Below are 20,176 nucleotides of genomic sequence, written 5' to 3'. Positions count from 1 at the left end.
CCCTGTGGTCTCCTGTGGTAATGCGACCGGAAAAACATTACATTGGATAATCAACGCCCTCTGGTGGTGGAAATATGTAACGCCGTGACCCCGCCCCACACTGTGACCCCGCCCCCACACTGTGACCCCGCCCCCACGCCGTGACCCCGCCCCCCACGCCGTGACCCCGCCCCCACGCCGTGATCCCGCCCCACGCCGTGACCCCGCCCCCCACGCCGTGATCCCGCCCCACGCCGTGACCCCGCCCCCCACGCCGTGACCCCGCCCCCCACGCCGTGACCCCGCCCCCACGCCGTGACCCCGCCCCCACGCCGTGACCCCGCCCCCCACGCCGTGACCCCGCCCCCACGCCGTGACCCCGCAGTACTAAGATGGCGGTACCCTCTGTGCTTCGCGCGGGGTTGTTCCGGCAGCGAGTTGCCATCGTGACCGGCGGCGGCAGCGGCATCGGGGCGGCGGTGACAGCGGAACTTCTGCAACTGGGTAGGAAACCCCGGGGGGTGGGAGTGAGACAGGATAGTGCGGTTAGATTTAGTGGCTTTTGTGGAGAAAAATCTTAGCGTAAAGCTGATGCCAAACGGTCTGTTCCTGTGCTGTGATATTCTGAGACTATTTATATTATAACAGTGATCAGCACTGTACACTATGGGACCAGACCACTGCGCTACAAGTTCAGTTGTTCCTCCCCACCTCCGCAACATCTCCGGCTCCGCCACTGTCTCACCGCCGAGACCCTCATACTCAGTCATTACATCGAAGCTCAACTTCGCAATCTCCCGGTTTGTCAGCCTCCGCCCTCCATCGGCTGCAGATCATCCAGAACTCTGCAGCCCGTGACCTCTCCTGCACCAGACTCCGCGACCCTATCACTCCCGTCCTCTCCTGACTCCACCGGCTTCCCATCACACAGAGGATACAGTTCAAGATCCTGGTCCTCGCTTTTAAAGCCCTCCCCGACCTCTGCCACCTCCTCACCCCCTACCAACCTGCCCACTCCCTCCGCTCAGGGGGCTCCAGCCCTCTTCACGTCCCCCGCCCCACCATTGGTGGCCGGGCTTTCAGCCACTCTGCTGGAACTTCATCCCGGAGTCACTCCGCCTCATGCCGTCCCTTGCATCCTTCAGGACCATTCTCTTTGACCTTGCCTTCGGTCATCCTCCTTTCCCCCCCACCCTCCCCGACCTCTAGTTCAGGTCTGAAATACAAATTGTCCTGCGCCTTGGGACGTCCTCCCGAAGTGAAAGATGCTTTACAAATGTAATTTTGTTGTTGTACTTCTAAGAGTAGACGTCTTATGGTTATGATTGAATCTTCTCAGAGTGCAATGTTGTGATTGCATCGCGTCAGGTGGAGAGGTTGACGGAAGCAGCAAAGAGATTTTCCGCCAACATTCCCACTTCCAATCCTGCAAAAGTTACGCCAATCCAGTGCAACATTCGTAACGAAAATGAGGTAATATTAACCTCTTGAGATTGCTTCAAATTATCAGAAGCTACACCAAAACTTTGCTTTGGAATTGAATAGGGACAGGGCCTGCCCATGCTTATTGATCTATTGATTCTCATGAGGCAAAGTTCTTTGTAAATAAATCTTTGATCTTCAAAGGGACACAATTTAAATACCATGTTGGAATGGAATGGGAAGCACACTCTCTCCCTGGAAGAACGCCTCCTGCTCATTTAATTCCGGAGAGTAGGCAGAGTAAGTGCTTGGGGACCCCAGTGTGCATTGAGTAACTGCTGGAGTCTAACCAGCTGCAGCTACACAGCTTGCCATTGAGAGCACCGTCCAGCAAGTTTCACTGCTGCTTGTCCCAGCTAGGACCACTCTACCTTTTAGGGCTTTGGTTGCAGTGTTTTAACAGGAGCTGAGTGGGGAGAATCCCTGAACCTCCAAGTCCTTTGAATGAGCCGAGGACATTTCAATGGGTCGGTGACACACACAAGTGGAACTCTTAGTCTGGTTTGTAGACTGTTAGTGTTTTGAATACAGAAGTCCATTATCAGAATCAGCAAAGCTCTTTCAAGGAATTGTTCAATCTCACACATTCTTTGGGTTTACTCTATTCTGATCTAATTCTTTTTGCTTAGGTGAAGCATTTAATAAAAAGTGCCTTGGAATTACACGGGAAAATTGATTTCCTCGTGAATAATGGAGGTGGTCAGTTCCTGAGTCCGGCTGAAGCCATCACTGGGAAAGGCTGGAACGCTGTGATTGAGACCAACCTGACTGGAACATTCTACTGTTGTAAGGAAGGTGAGTCTTTCAATCTTTCATTGGGAGAGGGAAGTTGAGCCCTAAACCCTATTCCTTACAAAAACTTCATAAATAATATTTACATTTTATAATTCTTTAATATTTAAATTCACTCATCCTTTGATGTTGGGAGGACGTCTCAAAATGCTTCACAGCATTCACTGTAAAGTGTGGACTGTGTGTGTAGTGAACACGATAGTCAATTTTTTCACAGCAATGTCACAAATGGGTCACATTCTTCATCACAATCAGCTGTGAGTGTCACCAGCTGCTCCTCATGGCGAGTCAGCCTGAGACTGGCCACATAGGATAGAGGATCAGCCATCCCTCCACACAATGCGATTAGCTGGCAAAAAATTAACAAAATCATTTTGTGGTTTACCTGAATAGAAATCACTGTTCCCTTCAAATGTGAGTTCTTTGATGTCCAAGGATCAGCAGAGCCGTAATTCTATCAGCAGATCCAAGTCTCGGCATTAGCTGAAGTTCACTCCCCATTTAGTCAACACGAAGGGAAGATCTTTACAGGATAGCGTGTAAGGCTGTGATGGCAATTAATCTGTGCCCTTTGTTCTCTGCTTATTTTGTTTCCATTTCAGTTTATAATCAGTGGATGAGAGACCACGGAGGGGCAATCGTCAACATTGTTGCTGACATGTGGAAGGGTTTCCCGGGAATGTCGTAAGTGTCAAACAAATAGCAGTTGCGTCTGCGTTTGGGTTATTCCTTTTTAGAATAAACTGAAAATTTTAGAACTTGACGGGGGTGGGAGGGGGGCCAAGATTCAATGAACATCTGAGGACTGAGGCAGGGGACCCCACATTTTTGGGTGGCGGGGTGGTCCTCAGTTAGTGGGTTTGCAGCATGTGGTGCAGAGCTAGCTGAATTCCATCAGTTTAACTCAGTTGATTGGACTCTTTTCCTGGTTAGGTCGGGTTCAAGCCCACGTGGGAATATTGAGCTCGCAATGTAAGATGACACTCCAGTACAGGGGGAGTGTCGCACTGTCAGAGGTGCTGTCCTTTGGATGAAATGTTAAATCGAGCACTCAACTGTCTTGTGTAGGTGGATGTTAAGGTTCTTAAATGTTATTGAAAAAAAGGAGGGACTTTTTTTTTCCAGTGATCTGGCCAATGATGCTCCAGATTACAGCTATGTGTGGGTAATTGCTTTGTGCGAAAATGGCTGCTGCTTTTGCCTAACTCAAATGATATTTTTGTAGGTAAATGCAGCAATGTCCCAAACATAAAAACAATTATCTGATGTGCTTTGAGAAGTTTTGACATAAGGTGCTGTAAAAAAATGTGAGTTCTTATTGTAATTTGTTTCAGACATACAGGAGCTGCAAGAGCCGCTGTGGACAATCTAACCAAGAGTTTAGCCATTGAATGGGCTCATAGTGGTGTGCGGGTCAATGCTGTTGCTCCTGTAAGTATTTTTTTGTTGGTCAGCCAGTTATACAAATGTAATCTTGTTGTTGTTATCTGACATACACAGAAACTCATCACTGCTTGGTATCTAAATTAAGCTGCTTAAGAAGACTAACTTCTGATCAAAACCAAAAAAGATTACAGGAAGCAAAGTCTTTGTTTAACTTAAAGAAAGCCATTAACAGGTTAATAGGTGACCAGGGCCCAAACAGGCACGTGACAAGATAACTCTAAAAAAGAATTCCACATATAATATACATGCTTTCTGTTTCTTCAGGCAAAGATATTCTCAAGGGTCTTTACCCTGGCTGGTGGGATCTGTGTACATTCCTCAGAAGCTGAATGGTGGGGAGGGCCAGATGTCTGTTAAAGGTGTGGGCGTGTACTGGATGATCATTTTCTGACTGTTCCAAGCCTAGAACCTCAAATTTGAGAAAATCCCTTTGACGGCGGGTCTCTCTGCTGCCATTCCGACATTTGCCAATTACGTTTCTTACTTTATCAGAACTATTGTTTTCACACACTTATCGCTGTGCTCTGCGTCCTCTCATCTTAGGCCATTGCTTACTCTTTAACAGGGAACAATTTTCTCAGAAACCGCAATTGCCAACTACGGGGAACTAGGACCAGAAATATTCAAATGCGCCATCCCAAAGATACCAGCAAAAAGGCTTGGTGTTCCAGAGGAGGTAAGGAATCAGAGATCCTTATTATAAAACTTCCATGTCGAGAAGGAGTCTCAAAGCGTTTCACAGGATTTTAGTGTGAAGTGTAGTGTGTAATTTGCAGGCGAAAGGTAAGTGAATGCAATCAAGGATGAAGCCTTGTGGTATATACCACAGGTGACCGGATGGCGCAGGAAGAAAAAATGATTATAGATGAAGTGATGGCAGTTGGTTAAGTAAGACACGAACCAACAACAAGATTACATTTGTATAGCCTTTCACGTCGGGAGGACGTCCCAACCAGGCGAGTGCGGGGCTCACTGAGGTGAATGACGGAAGAGAGGCAGAAAGTAAACCGACAATGCACTTTACATTGAGTAGTGTGAAATGTTTTGAGATATCCTTCTTACGTTAAAAGCGCTATATCAAATGCAAGGGGAATTATTATTGGGTGAATGATTTCTTCTATATTATTGCTGCAAAACCACCTAAAGAATGATAAAATGTATCCCATTTGCAGCAAAATCGAGTCTAAACTACGACTGCTTCTAAAGTTCTGTCTTTTTCAGGTTTCTTCGGTTGTTTGCTTCCTGCTGTCTCCTGCCGCCTCCTTCCTTTCTGGCGAGACAGTGAAAGTGGACGCTGCACAGAGTCTGTATCACAGCCCTTGGCAAATCCCTGGTAAAGAGAGCTACTTTCCCAGTCATTGAACTATTTATGGAAAATAGTAAAATGCAAATAGAAAAGCTATTAACATTCTTGATGGCCTCAATGGTAAAGGCAACAACAACTTGCACTTAAATAGCACCCCCGGGGAAGGATACTTGTTGGATCTTAGCACAATCCTTTCATTAGTGAGCAAACATCAGCCAGAGTTTCCATTCAGCTGTGATCTAGTGTGTGTGTGGCCATTAGAGGAAGGACAGTGATGTTCCAAAGCACAATCCTGAGCTGAACCTCCCCGTGTGAAATTGGCCCTCAAGCAGATAGTGAAGGGCCTGGGAAACATTCCTCCAGCACAAGTCAGCAACGTCAGGAGAAAATTGGTGGGAATGACAATGGTGAGAAGCATCTTTTTGTTGGGACGTCTCATCAGGCAGTTCAAGATCTAATCTTTCACTTTATTCCCCTCAGACCACGTGCGGTGGCCTTCGCCTCCAGATACCAGCAACACAACTGCTTTGGCCACTTTCCTTTCCAGGAAATCAACCTCAAAATTATGAAGTATTTACAGATTCTTCATTATGTGAATATCTTTTTGATATTATAATCAATTATTTCACAATAATTTGTGCTGTTTGTTATTTTTAGCTGCTGTGGTTAAACAAAGTGAAGAACAGAATTATAATTTCCTTTGAACTGATTCTCTTAAATTTCTTTAAATTCAACAAGTTGCATGAAGTTGTCTCAGTGTTTCCTGGTACATTGTACGCGGTGACATTAACTTCAATGTGACAGACCCTCTTTTGAGTATAGCCTGCCTGGGTATCTAATGCATAGAACGTAGTTACCACCTCACCAACCTCCACTGGCTTCCAATCTCTGCATTTATCTGAGGCTCAAACAACCAACAAATGACTATCCTTGGGATGGCTAAGAGAATAAGATAAGCAGGGTCTCCTTGTTGCTGAATGGGAAAGCAGGATGCGTTCCTCCAAGGAGAGGTGTGTGCATCGTGTTCTAACCATGTAAATTTCCACGTGGAGGGCTGCATGGAACACAGTCTGGTTTGGATCCTCTTTAGCACAACAATGGTTTTCCACATGTGCCAGATATCCAGGTTATGAATCATTTCCTGAAGCGCTTGAAGAGAGGGTGAATGTTTTTGGGCAGGTGCTTGTTGCGAGAAGCATGATATTCCATGTAAATGGTGTCATCTGCTCCTGATATTGAGCTCATTGCACCCAAGCGTCGAGAAACCTGAAGTAGAAAAATGAAAGTATGTCAACTTGGCAAATAATTCAAAGCTTTGCAGCCTGTAATGATTAGACTCAAAGACATTTTAATTTCTTTCTTTATAACCAAAACTTATCACCGTGTGAAGGGCAAGTTTTTGCTTGGCTCAGTCTGGTTCAAGCCCCATGCTGGAGAATTTGAGCTATTCTGGCCTCCAGGACTGGGGGAGGGGGGGGCATTGCATTTTTAGTAGTGCTGACCTTCAGGGATACAATGAAACCTAAATCAAGGCAATTTAGGTTCTAACTGAGACGGATTAACTCAGAACAAACCAAGGCCATACAATTTCATATGAGGAGAGGGAACAAGAGTGTCTGAGAGCCAGGCTGTACACCTACACTTAGCATTTTATTGGAGCTTTTACCCAATTACAAACTCACTCCACTTTGCAATATATTCTGTCATTTGTTGAACCCTCATTTATACATATAAAACATCAACTTTTTGTCCTGAAATAAATGTTGTTCAACAGCGAGTTAATATCAGCTTCCGGAAAAGTTACAGAAAGATTTCACTAACTTGGAACTTTGAGCCGAACTCTCCTGCTACCACCTCCTCTTCTGCGTCAAGGTCTGAGGCCGCGAGCACTTTCTGTAGCAGCTGCTGCTGTTCCTCTTTGGTGGAGAATTGCAAATCTTCCTCGTCCATTCCCACCAGCTTAGTAATTACCTGGATACAAGAAAGTGCTTGGTTTGAACCGACCATAATAAAAGTTATGCTCAGTTTTCATTATCAGCTGAGGTGCTGAATATCTCAGACTCCAAGCCACACAAAGAGCCAAATAAAGGAATAATTTGTGGATCAATTGGTCCTGGGGAGAGCACTTCATCAGATAGTGGCCTCAAATTAATTCTAAACTTAGAAAACTGGAATTAAAAAGACAACTTGGTTTGAACCGACCATAATGAAAATTATGCTCAGTTTTCATTATCAGCTGAGGTGCTGAGTATCTCAGACTCCAAGGCACACAAAGAGCCAAATAGCTGGAATATTATAGAAGTGCCAAATAAAGGAATAATTTGTGGATCAATTGGTCCTGGGGAGAGCACTTCATCATATAGTGGCCTCAAATTAATTCTAAACTTAGAAAACTGGAATTAAAAAGACAATCTGGCTGCTATGATTCAAACAAATAAAAATGCTAAGCTTAAATTTCAAGATAATATAATAATCCTCGCATTTGGTCGAGCACCTTATCATTTCAAGATGTTGAAAGAGCTTTGCAGAATTTTACTGTTTAGTGTAGTAACTGCATTTTGTAAAAAGCAACAGCCAATTTATATAGAGCAACATCCCACAAACAGCCATGAAGAGAAAGACCCCAATTTTTATCTGGGAGATTGTTGGCCATGAAACCAGCAATACAATACTGAAACAGGGTTAGTATTCAGTCCCATCATATGTGATCAAAATTCAGCAAGTTTTCTACCTTGTGATAATGATTACCAAAATCAGTTACCATACATTTTCTCCCTAGAAAACATACTGTGCAATAAATTGTTTAAACCTGCTTAGGACAAAAATTAGATATCATCTGTAAACCTGCAAAATATACAGTATAATTCCTGTACCATTAAAACACAAAAGAGGGAAAGAGTAGGGAACAAGATTAATAATAATAATAATAATAATCCTTACATTTGACACATATGTCATCAAAATGTCTGAAGGTGTTTTGCAGGATTTACTGTAAGTGTGAAATGTTTTCTAGGTGTAATTTCTATGATCGTTGAACATTATTCAGGCCTTGGAAGAGCTTTGCTCACTGATTTAGCAACCACTACATTTTTTGATCTTGATACCCATGTGGAAGGAGAAATTAAACAGCTGATGCAGTCAGACCCTTGGTATGACATCAGTCCAGATACCATTAAGGCCAATTTATCCTTTTCAACAGGTCATCGAGTCACCTCCAGGATGGGGAACGGGCAGGAATGGTCACTTGCAATGTTTGACTAATTCATGCTTGTAATGAGGCAATGATGAAATGTTACACGACACAAATTGACTTCCATTCCTTTAGATTACAAATGTACCTTAAAGCTGTATCCTGGTCCACCAGGAACCTCTGCCTTTTAGCCGAGTAAGCCATTTCTTGCGTATCCTGAGACACCAGAGAATAGAAGAAGGCGTTGTACTCTTCTGCGATCATGCCTGTGCAAAATAGGCAAACCAACTAAATCAGAGCTAAATAATGGCAATGTCAGCCACAAAACCTAACACATTTTGAGTTGATAAAACTATTCTGAGGCCAACACAATTTACAGGTCCTAAATTTAGAGATCCAATCCAAGTCAGTAAATGCAAAATAGTGAATGATGTATTGGTCACAGCCTTAATTTGTGTGTGTCATCCAGCATCGGTGATTGGAGCTTTAGTTTATTTACTAATCACTATTCATAGGAACAGGAGTAGACCATTTAGCCCATCGAGCCTGTTCCACCATCTAATTAGATCATGGCTGATCTATATCTTTACTAGAATTTCAAATCCAATTTCCTGCTTTCTTCCTGCATCTCTTAATACCCCGACCTACCAAAAATCTGTCGATCTCTTTCTTGAAGGTGTCGATGGATTCAACATCCACAACCTTTTGGGGGAGAGAGTTCAAGATTTCTATCACCCGTTGAGTGAAAAAATTTCGCTCTTAAATGGTCTGGTTATAATTTTAAGACTATGCCTCCTTGTTTTGCATTCCCCCAACATAGGAAATAGCTTTTCTGCATCTACCCTATCAAATCCCTTTATCATCTTAAAAACCTCTATCAAATCACCCCTCAATCTTCTAAACTCGAGGGAATACAATCCAAGTTTACGCAGCCTTTCCTCGTAACAACCCTTTTTGGCCTGGTACCATTCTGGTGAACCTGCGCTGCACCCCCTCCGAGGCCAATATATCTTTCCTGTGGTGTGGTACCCAAAACTGTACGCAGTACTCCAGGTACTTCATGTGCTTGGCACCAGAACGTCAAAGTCGAACCAGCCTCTGTGACGATCCAAGTAATCCAGTTCCTGAGTATTCCAGGACACTACTAATGACATCCCAGCCAGCCTGGCTCATCACAGGGACTTAGAGACCAGGGAATTTTTCCACTGAGAGTCTATTAGCCTTGCAAACCAAAGCCCTAATAAATAGGGTGATCCTAGCTGGACAAGCAGAGGGAAAGCTTGCAGATAGTGCTCTCAATAGCAAGTTTATGGGGTTTTAGCCTCCTATTCCCTTCTACTTTATGAATGCATCAAGTTTCCTCTGAAATACTTTTTTGGACCAACAAATGGAAACAGCCTATTAACATCCATTTGATAAAATCCTTTCATAATTTTAAACACTTCGATCACCTCTCAATCATCTTATAATAATAATCATCTCCAAAAAGAAAAGCTCCAACTTGTCAGCTGTATCCATTCAAACCTATTCACGTCCTTGTAAATCTACCCTGCATTTTCTCTAATCCTACAATATCCTATAATAGAATCAAAGAAACTTACAGCCCAAAAGGAGGCTATCAACATCACACTCCCCCGCTCTTACCCTATAGCCCTGATATTTTTCCTTTTTAAATACCAATCTTTAGAATACCTACCGAGACTAGAACACTACACAGTACTCCAAATGTGGCCTAACCAAGAGTTTATATAAATTTCACATTGCTTCCCTACTTTTGTACATAAGGCCAATGACTATTTATTTTCAATCTGAAACCCAAGATTTGCTCCCCAGGATATTGTCAGTTTCTTTTTCCTTTGTACTCAAGTGAATCATTTCACATTTCCCTATATTTAATTTAGCACTCTATGTAACTATGTAAATTCAGCTGTGTGCCCATTCTCCCAGTCTATTTATGTCTCCTTGGGCTCTCCAGCAGAACCTGGACAGAACACGAAAACACATTGCTCACCCTTCTTTGCTCGCAGGACTCTCCCCAACCGTTGAGCTTCCTGCCGCCGAGATCCACCATGTGATGAAATCTGTATAAGCACATTGGCTTCAGGGAGATCAAAAGATGTGTCACCCACCTAGAATCATACAAATTACAAGGAGACCATTGAATCTAATTTGGTTTATTTTATTCACTGGAGCTGACTAATCCCGATTCCCTGCTCTTTCCACATATTTAATTTCTTTCCTCTTCATTTCCCTTTTAATGCTCTATGGACTCAGCCTCAATAGCCTCTTGTGGCAATGGGTTCTGTATTACAATAAACCTCTGCCCATGAAAGCTTCTTCTAACCATTCCTTTAACATTCCAAGTGATAATCCCAATCTCCTGCCCTCCTCCTGCCAATGTTCCCAGCAGTGGGAATACACTTTCAGCGATCAGGCGTTTCCTTTTCTCTTTACCTTTGAGATGAAAATGGTGTTTATTTTGGGATTGTGTGTGAAGTTCTGCAGAATCTGCATTCTTTCCCCTTGTGATGTTGGACCGTAAATGTAAGGTCTAAAAACAGAAACATGTTCCCAGGTTAGTCAGCCTCACGCTAACTATAACAATTGTAACCCTAATTGTCGTTTTTTTAAAAATACAGAAGTGACAATATCGAGTCCAGAAATAGGATCATGGAAATTCAGCAAGATTTTGCCATGCAGCTATTGTTTGGAGAAATGTTATTATAATACTTTCTCCCCACATATTGACAGCTGCTGCTGCCACTCACCTGTTTAACCGAATGGCGTACTCCTTTAGTGCAAATACATTGTCGGCAAATACAATGATCTTGTCATTTCTTCGCTCATGGAAGCGGATCAGAAACTGACAGGCACGGAATTTGTTGGGGTTCATCACATAAAGTAGCATCCGCTTCTTAGTCTTAATAGCAACATATTCCCGGTAAAACTCCGGGGACATGGGACACCAGACCTGCAGGTGAGAATGAGACATTCCCTGTAATTTGCACTTCAGTAAAAAATAAAAAAGGTAAACTTAAGCAGAAGAACAGAAAGCTAATTACAGTTACTAACTACACCCAAACCCTCTCAGGGCTAAACAGTAACATCCTATACAGTGCTTTGAGATGCCCTCCCGATATCAAATGTAAGAATTTTTATTAAATTTCACTTTCCATCTATCTATGTGCCTTTTAAGCGACTTACAGAGCCTTTGACAGTCACCGCACTGTATATGTACCATACGTGACTCACCTCAGCACACTGGACTTTCGCGATATACCCATTATTCTGTAGTTCCATCCAGTTGGCTTCGAAGAGTTTGGGTCCAATTAGAAAATTCAAGTCCACAATTTTGTCATCCTCTCTAACCAAGGTGGCTGTCAGCCCGAGTTTGCAATGTGCCTGCACAATTGTCAGCACTCGACGGAACATTTTTGCTGTAATAACAGTCCAACCAATCAAACACCAGGAAAACAAAGACAAATGGGAACTAGTGAGACAGAGTGGAGGAAGAATTGCGGGTATGAGAAGTAGAGGAACTGGTGCAGATGGACTGTACTTTAGGTTAAGTAGACATATTATGGGAGTTGATAAGGAGACACGCTTGCCTTCCTCTCAGCTCGAGAGACTCCCTGACAAGACTATGGGATTGAGCTGCTGTACTGATAGGATGGTGTGCGGAGAAGGAGGGAGGGAGCGGATGGAAATGGCTCGCGGGATGGATGAAACCATCCTCCAGGCCACATACCAATCTGACATAAAACAAGTGGTGATAATTCAGGTATTCACTGTATCTAGAGCCTAAAACCCAACCCTAACATAATGATTTGAATGTTCACTCTGTCTGCATAGGACTGAACACCTTACATTATATTGCTATGGTTACCTGGAATTGTATGTACTTCATCAAGCAGCATTAGCCCCCACTCCTGGCTCTTCAGCCACTCCATCACTCGCTCCGCTTCCCATGAACGTTTAGTTGTGTGTCCCAACATCGAGTAGGTACTGATGGCTATTGAACAACCAATAGGTTTGTCTTTAGCATCTGAAGTAAAACGACAGATCTGGCTGTCGTCTATGGTTGACCACATTTTGAACTGGGATTTCCACTGCTCCACTGACACAGCAGAGGTGCACAGGACCAGACAGCGTTTCCGAATCGTACAGGCAGCCGTGACCCCCACCAAGGACTTTCCAGCACCTAGTAAAAGATTCACACATCCTTAAGCCCGTCACTATCACTCCATGCTGAACGTACCATAAACTGAGAAATGGATGGCTTTGCAGGACGTGAGATACTGATGGGAATATTTGACCAAGAATTTCCTTGAAGTCAGACCCTCAGTAAGAAACTGCAGCAACACACGAGTTGAAGCAGGTGTTTCACAATCATATCCTAGGCCTCACGTAGCAGAGAACAAGAAAGTCCATCAAGCTTAACCTGCCCATATCCTGGCACAAAAATGAACACTTTCCTGTTTCCGGTCCATTCAGATCCAGGCTCAACAAGATAGAGTTGGAGAGAAACCAAAGGCTTGAGTGAATTTTTTTTAAAGTAGTTTCTACAGAGGCAATTAAATTAGTTCTCAAATTGGAAAAGTATCGTGAGTGGTTCATTGGTCAACCTTGGAGCCCACCTGGTAATGTACAGATTACACATTACACCTGGTAATGTACAGATTTTTATGCACATTGTAATAATCCATGTATTTGATGTAACACCTTATCACATCAAGATGCCCAAAGAGCTTTACAGTAAAGTGACTGTATTTGTAGACCGATACCAATTTGAACACCAATTTTTTGAAGTGTCAGGATTATTTGATGTCCATCTGAATAGGCAGACAAGACCTCAATTTAATGACTCATTTGAAGATGGTATCTCTGACTGACAACACAGCAGCCCTCAACATTGCACTGGAATGTCAGCCTGACTTTAACCCATGTCTTTCTAACACAGAGCTCAGAGCTTCCAACTGAAGCCAGACTGCAGGTGAAATGTCTCCAGATGAATTGCAGGTAACAGTTGTCAGACGGCAGATCCTCCAAACAGCAATCAAATGAATAACTAATTGATTAGGAGGATTGTTAACTAGGACACAAGAATAAATGTTTTTACATTTTGAGTGTGGACCTACCACAGGGAAGTACAATGACTCCAGACCTGGCCCGCCCATTACCAAACATCTTCTGCAGACTCTTCTCCTGATAGGGCCGCAGCACTGCAGTTGGCTTCAGATCGATGTTAACATCGGGGTTGACGTTATCATTCCTGAAATCATATTCTGCTAGTAAGGGGTACTCCAGCTGGATGCAACATTTCTGCAAAACCTCAATCATTTCCTGTAGAAGAGACAGTCAACACAATACCGTTTACACAATCTGCAAGTTGAAATAGAGTCCCCAAAACATCTACAGGTACTAGCATCCAGAAAGGCATTCTCACAATTTCTTCCCCTGCTGTCTCTCTGCCTCTGCCTCCTTGGCCTCTCTGCTTACGATACAGTGGATCATTCCATCCTCCCTCATCCATTTCCATCGGATCATGTTCCTGGTTCAATTCCTATTTGACCCACCACCTCCTTCAGCTTCTCTAATGGTGTCTTTTCCTGCCGTTGTACAATTGCCTGCAGTGTACCTCGTGGCTCTATCCTCGTCCCCTCCTTTTCCTCATTTACATACACCATCTTGATAACATGATCCATAAACATGAGGTCTGCTTTCACATGTATGTGGATGACACCCAAATCAATTCCTCCTCCAGTTGGGACTCTTCCCCACCCGACTTCCTGCAGCTCAATAGGGACAACATCTCCTCAACTCCAGCTCCAACCTCCTCTACCTCTCTGGCCTATCTCTCAGCCTCACTAAACTTCTGCATAACATTGGCTTCTGATTCAATCCGCACATTTGATCCCCGTTCTACCTCACATTCAGTCTGTGACAAAAAACGCCTTTCTCCACCTCTGCTATATTGTTCGACTCTGACTCTGAAACCCTCATCCACACTTTTGTCACCTCCCATCTTGATTTCTCAAATGCACTCCTTGCTGGTGTCCCCAGTTCTATCACCCACAAGGTCCAAAGTACTCAAATCTCTGTGGCCCGCATCCTCATTAGCACCAAACTCAACACCCCAATCCTCCCAAGCTCTGCTGGCTCCCTATCTCTGAAAGAATCAATTTCAAGATCCTCACCTTCACCTACAAATCCCTTTACACTCTACCACCTCTCAACTTCTCTCATCGCTAAACTAGACTTCCAAAGCTCTCCTTACTGGCTTCCCTAGATCCATCCTCAACAAACGCCAACTCATCTAAAACTCTGCAGCCCACATTCTCTCTTGCATTAAGCTGCCCCACCCATTACCCCATCCTCACAAGGCTCCACTGGCTCCCACTGCCCCCAACGGATGAACTAACCTTCTCATTTGGTTCCCATTGTTCCCCCTCCTCTCCACACTTACCACAAAAACTTGCATTTATAGTGCTCTTCACGCAGGATAGTGTCTCGGAGTGCTGGAATACCTATTACCTTACCTTCAACTACATTCTTCCTCATATGCCCTCTGCTCCTCCAACCGTGGTCTGCTGTGCATTCCTCACTCTTTCAGTCTCCCCTATGGTAACTCGCCTAGATTCTCCTGTGTGGAACTCTTCCTAGATCTCTCGGCCTTGATCCTTCCCACCCTGACATCAAAACAGTCTTAAAAACTTCTATCTTTAACCATACCATTGGTCAACTTATTTAGATTCTCTTTGCTCACCTCTCCCTTTGAGACATTAATTCAACGTAAAAGGTGCAATACAAATACAATCTCTAATCTAATAACAGTAATAATAATCTCTGTGTTTTGTAATTATCTTGAATTTGTGCCTTCTTGTTATTGATCTGCTGACTCAGGAAAATAATCAATTACTAATTACTTTAATATAATACCTTCATATTCTTGACAAACTATCAGGATTTACCTCTTAGCTCTAGTGGGAACCTCTCAAGTTATCACCTGTTTTACTTCAAAGCTCACAGTCTGCATCTCCTCCTCCTCCTCCTCTTCCTTGTCCATTTGTTCATAAAACTCAAGCAGGTCTGCGGGGACATCTGGTTTATTTGAGGCCGTGTCAGTGCCCTGTGAGGTGGAGGGTCCATCACTCTGACTAGTTTTGGGCATCTGTGATGAGAGCACAATACAATGGCTTCACTCCTCCAAGGGACGGACGCTCTCTTATTATTTCGACAACGTACAAAAGCTTATTCCAAAATATAAGAATAAACAACAACAACAAGATTACATCTGTATAGCGCCTTTCACGTGGGGAGGATGTCCCAAGGCGCCGGACAGTGTACTGCATTTCAGACCAAACCAAGTGAGACTAAGAACCTGTGTGATCTAATGACGATAATGTTATAACTGACAAGAGTATAAATGAACACAGAATAAAGGAGGAAACCGATAAGAAAACACGTTAGGCAAGCCGACTGGGAAATTCATGAAGAAGTTAAAATTAGAGACATATTAAATAGAAAGATTGTGTTAGTAAATACTTTAAAGAGATGATTGGGGTTTTTAATAACAAAATAAATGTATTCCTCAAATGAGTCATGGACAAATTAGAAGGGTAAAACCAAGTTGGTTGACCAATAAAGTTATTGGAAGATGTTTGGGAGAAGGAGCAATTGTAAACCTTAAAACAGCTGACATTGAACAATAAAAAGATGGGTTCCTTACCGACATGGCTGACTTACTGGAGACCGTACCCAAGATGAGCTCAGGTTCAATACCTTCAGCACTTCGGAGACGACAATCTCTTATGACTGTTTCTTGTAACAGCTTCTGAATGACATCCGGATGCGTGCTTTCCACAAAGTACCTTATTGGTGCAAAACACAATCAACCTGAAGATGGGATCCACTTAACAACATTTGCTACCAGTAATTCCAGAAGTTCATCCATTTTATAGGATGAGTAACACCAATATCACATTCAAGAAAATTATTTGGGGAGGACAAGTTTGCAGGGCTACGGGGACAGCGCGGGGGAGTGGGGTTGATATGGAAGCTCTTTTCAAAGAACCGTCACAGACATGATGGACCAAATGGCCTCCTTCTGGTGCTGTGAAAGCTTGGGCAAGTTTCTTTACTCTACACGACTGATAATAATCCCTCAAGAATAAAAAACAATAATAATTTGGTCACTCAATCCACAACTGTTTGTGGGACCCTGCTGTGCGCAATTGGCTGCCGCGTTTTGCCCACAAATATACAGTCAATTCACTTAACAGCATATTCTGTGAAGCTTTTTGTGATGTCTAGAAGACGTGAAAAGCGCTATATCAAATGCAAGGATTATTATTATTATAATAATAATTCTATGATCTATGAGGATCTGCAAACCCACCCGCACCAGCACATGATTGATGGGAACTTTTAAAAGAATGTGGGAGGAATTAAAATAATTTGGGAAATAAGAGAGGGAAGAGGGAACTCAACTGAGGAAAAATGGAGCCATTTTTACTTTTAAAACAATTTTTGAGTGTGCACAATCCATGGTGAAGGTAAAAGCATGAACAGATCCTCAAAAAAGCATGAAAAGATCAAATAAAAAGGAAGCATAAGAGAATCAGATCATACAACATGTACATGAAAGTCTGAGAGATTGCAGTGAAGATTCTGCGGCGATAACATCAACAGGGAGCAAATGGGCTTTTTGTACATTATAATTTCCCTGACTTTATAAAGGGATATTGGTGTCAGCCATACACCCCCACCCACACGCAGTGTCAGCCCTGAACCCCCCCCCAAACACACACTGTCAGCCCTGTCCCCCCCAAACACACACTGTCAGCCCTGTCCCCCCCAAACACACAGTGTCAGCCCTGCCGCCGCGCCCCCCCACCACACACACATAGAGGGATGTTCACGTCCTCACCAGCGCTTTGGGACGTCCTCCTGACGTGAAAGGCGCTCTTTAAATGTAATTTTGTTGCTCCGATCTCAGCAGCTAACAATCACTCACCCCACAAAGAAAATCATCTTGTGTGTTTCTGAACATTCAAACTAATACACTAATGTTGAACTGAACTTATCTATTTGGAAATAACAGAGAAACTTAACCCTGTCCCTACCTGTTGTGTTTAAGCACCAGCTTCACCTTCCCATAGCTGACAGTGCAGAGCTGCGGGTAAAGCAAACTATCTCAGCAACCAACAACATGCATATACAGGGGGACCGAACCCCCCATCACCACCCCGTGCACACACACACACACTCCCCCCCCCACCCCGTGCACACACACACACACTCCCTCCCCCACCCCGTGCACACACACTCGACACTCCCTCCCCCACCCCGTGCACACACACACACACTCCCTCCCCCACCCCGTGCACACACACACTCCCTCCCCCACCCCGTGCACACACACTCGACACTCCCTCCCCCACCCCGTGCACACACACACACACTCCCTCCCCCACCCCGTGCACACACACACTCCCTCCCCCACCCCGTGCACACACACTCGACACTCCCTCCCCCACCCCGTGCACACACACACTCCCTCCCCCACCCCGTGCACACACACACACACTCCCTCCCCCACCCCGTGCACACACACACTCCCTCCCCCACCCCGTGCACACACACTCGACACTCCCTCCCCCACCCCGTGCACACACACACACACTCCCTCCCCCACCCCGTGCACACACACACACACTCCCTCCCCCACCCGTGCACACACACACACTCCTCCCCCACCCCGTGCACACACACACTCCCTCCCCCACCCCGTGCACACACGACACTCCCTCCCCCACCCCGTGCACACACACACACGACACTCCCTCCCCCACCCCGTGCACACACGACACTCCCTCCCCCACCCCGTGCACACACACACACGACACTCCCTCCCCCACCCCGTGCACACACACACACTCCCTCCCCCACCCCGTGCACACACACACACACTCCCCCCCCACCATCACGCACACACACGTTCACTCCAACATGGAGCTAATTCCCACAAACCTCTTAAGTTCAGGTGAGAATGTGGCAAACTATCCCAAGTTGGGAACTTGCCCACATGTTTATTTGTTTTTGTATTTATTTACCTGAATGAACTGTAAGATCCCGTCAGGAATAGAGGTTTTGCTGAGTTTCTGCAGATACTCTATGATATCGCTGGTCTGCAATCCCACACTCACAGCCGCGTACAGCGAATAGGCCGTCAGTTTGTACTCGTGGGCGTGTGAGGGGCGGCACACGGGCTCTGCGATCGCCACCAGGAAATCCTGAGCGTATTTGTACACCGGAGAGAAAGCCTCGAGGAAAATATGTCCGTCCGGCGCCTGTCCACAAAAACAGTTACACAACTGCTGAGCAATTCACACCGTCCGAAGCGATTAAATCATTTAATCCCATTTTCCTGTCTTTTCACAATACTCATTATCTCCAACATTCACAAACTCCTCATCCACTCATTTCGTCCCTAAAAAAACATTTTAATTTCACATTTTCACATCGCCCCAAAGAAACAATCGCAGATCCTCAAACCATCGACACCAGAGAACCGCTCCGACTGCCCTTTCTCTGCGGATTCACTTCATTATTTTAACAGATTCACCACTAAACCCTCAATCCGGGGAGAGAGGGAGAGGGAGAGGGGGACAGAGGGGAAGGGGGGGAGAGGAGGAGAGGGGAGAGGAGAGGAGGGGGAGGGGGGGGAGGGGAGAGGGGAGAGGGGGAGAGGAGGAGGGGGAGAGGAGGAGGAGGGGGGAGGGGGGGAGGGGGAGAGGAGGAGGGGGGGGAGGGGGGGGAGGAGGAGGGGGAGAGGAGGAGGGGGGGAGAGGAGAGAGGAGAGGGGGACAGAGGGGGAGGGGAGAGCAGGAGGAGGGGGGGGAGAGGAGAGGGGAGGGGGCGCCGCTGCACGAGCAGCGCCTCCCGCGGACGCACCACCCAGAGAGGCCGAGAGTCGTGGTCGTCCTTCAGATTGACGCGACTCCTATAATCTTTGGCGCCATATTCGTCCAACTTCGTCTCCGCCTCGTCCACCTGTTTTCCCGCCGCTGACGGCACCACCTCCGGACACTCGGCCCCCGGTTCCTCCTCCTCCTCATCCTCCTCCTCCGCCCGACGCCGCTTCACCCGCTTTCGGTCTGAGTGGGAGAAACAGACCGAGTCACCCCAACCCCAGGCCCAGGCCCCCCCCCCGCCCCCCCCGCTCCCCCTCCCCCCGGGCCCCGCTCCCCCCCCCCCCGGTCCCCGCTCCCCCCCGCTCCCCCCCCGGGCCCCGCTCCCCCCCCCCCCCGGTCCCCGCTCCCTCCCCGCTCCCCCTCCCCCCCCCCCCGGGCCCCCCCCCCCGCTCCCCCCCCCCCCGGTCCCCGCTCCCCCCCCCCCCCGGGCCCCCCGGTCCCCGCTCCCCCCCCCCCGGGCCCCCTCCCTCCCTCCCCCCCCCCCCGGTCCCCCTCCCCCCCCCCCGGGCCCCGCTCTAACCTCTCTCTTTTCTGCCCATCGTCACCAGCGAAGCCGCAGTGAGCGGCGCATGCGCGGCAGCTCCTTCCTGTCAGTAACATTGTTTTTGTGAAATCATCATCTTCATCATCTTCATCACTGTTATTTGGACTCTGAGCTCCGGAGGGGACGGGAAGTGGGAGATCGAAAGCACGAGATGGGTCATGAAGGAGGCGGCGAGACAGAGGCACTGCGCACTGGAGTTCCAGAGGATGGGGCAGAGTGGCTGAAGGCCAACCGCCAATGATGGGGTGGACGAGGCGGGGGACGTGAAGCAGCCAAAGCCCACTGAGGGGAGGGAGCGGGGAGGATGGTAGGGGGTTGGGAGGTCACAGAGGGGGGAGAGCGAGGCCATGGAGGGCTTTGAAGGTGAGGACCAGGATCTTGAACTGGAGTCCTGTAGCTCAGTGGTTAGAGCACTCGCTTTGCAAGTGAGAGACCTGAGTTCAATTCCAGGCAGAGGGCGA

General features: G+C 46.1%; 2 protein-coding genes across 2 annotated transcripts; one reads left to right on the top strand and one right to left on the bottom strand.

Annotated features, from left to right (window-relative positions):
- Positions 1–366: 366 nt before the first annotated feature.
- pecr (peroxisomal trans-2-enoyl-CoA reductase) lies at positions 367–5,639 on the top strand. The gene is made up of 8 exons (XM_007910332.1): positions 367–483; positions 1,319–1,452; positions 2,091–2,256; positions 2,856–2,937; positions 3,588–3,684; positions 4,265–4,375; positions 4,921–5,032; positions 5,486–5,639. The coding sequence occupies exons 1-8, from the start codon at positions 372–374 to the stop codon at positions 5,572–5,574; spliced, it is 903 nt and encodes a 300-aa protein (XP_007908523.1). The 5' UTR covers positions 367–371; the 3' UTR covers positions 5,575–5,639.
- On the bottom strand, positions 5,452–19,771 carry ercc3 (excision repair cross-complementation group 3). Its single transcript, XM_042336310.1, is given in 16 exon segments — positions 5,452–6,271; positions 6,827–6,976; positions 8,344–8,360; positions 8,363–8,461; positions 10,207–10,324; positions 10,650–10,746; positions 10,964–11,166; positions 11,448–11,632; positions 12,082–12,396; positions 13,334–13,538; positions 15,202–15,366; positions 15,925–16,066; positions 17,321–17,370; positions 18,311–18,547; positions 19,152–19,354; positions 19,692–19,771. Coding segments are annotated over 16 exon segments (2,337 nt in total). The 5' UTR covers positions 19,711–19,771; the 3' UTR covers positions 5,452–6,139.
- Positions 19,772–20,176: the final 405 nt, after the last annotated feature.

The sequence above is a fragment of the Callorhinchus milii genome, unplaced genomic scaffold (genome assembly GCF_018977255.1).
Source record: "Callorhinchus milii isolate IMCB2004 unplaced genomic scaffold, IMCB_Cmil_1.0 Scaffold6, whole genome shotgun sequence".
Taxonomy (NCBI): Eukaryota; Metazoa; Chordata; class Chondrichthyes; order Chimaeriformes; family Callorhinchidae; genus Callorhinchus; species Callorhinchus milii.
This window is presented reverse-complemented; position numbering and strand designations above follow the sequence as displayed.

Coding starts and splice junctions, on each gene's coding strand:
- pecr (XM_007910332.1), top strand. CDS start 372: ATGGCGGTACCCTCTGTGCTTCGCGCGGGGTTGTTCCGGCAGCGAGTT. Junction 484..1,318: donor AGCGGAACTTCTGCAACTGG/GTAGGAAACCCC, acceptor GAATCTTCTCAG/AGTGCAATGTTGTGATTGCA. Junction 3,685..4,264: donor GGGTCAATGCTGTTGCTCCT/GTAAGTATTTTT, acceptor ACTCTTTAACAG/GGAACAATTTTCTCAGAAAC.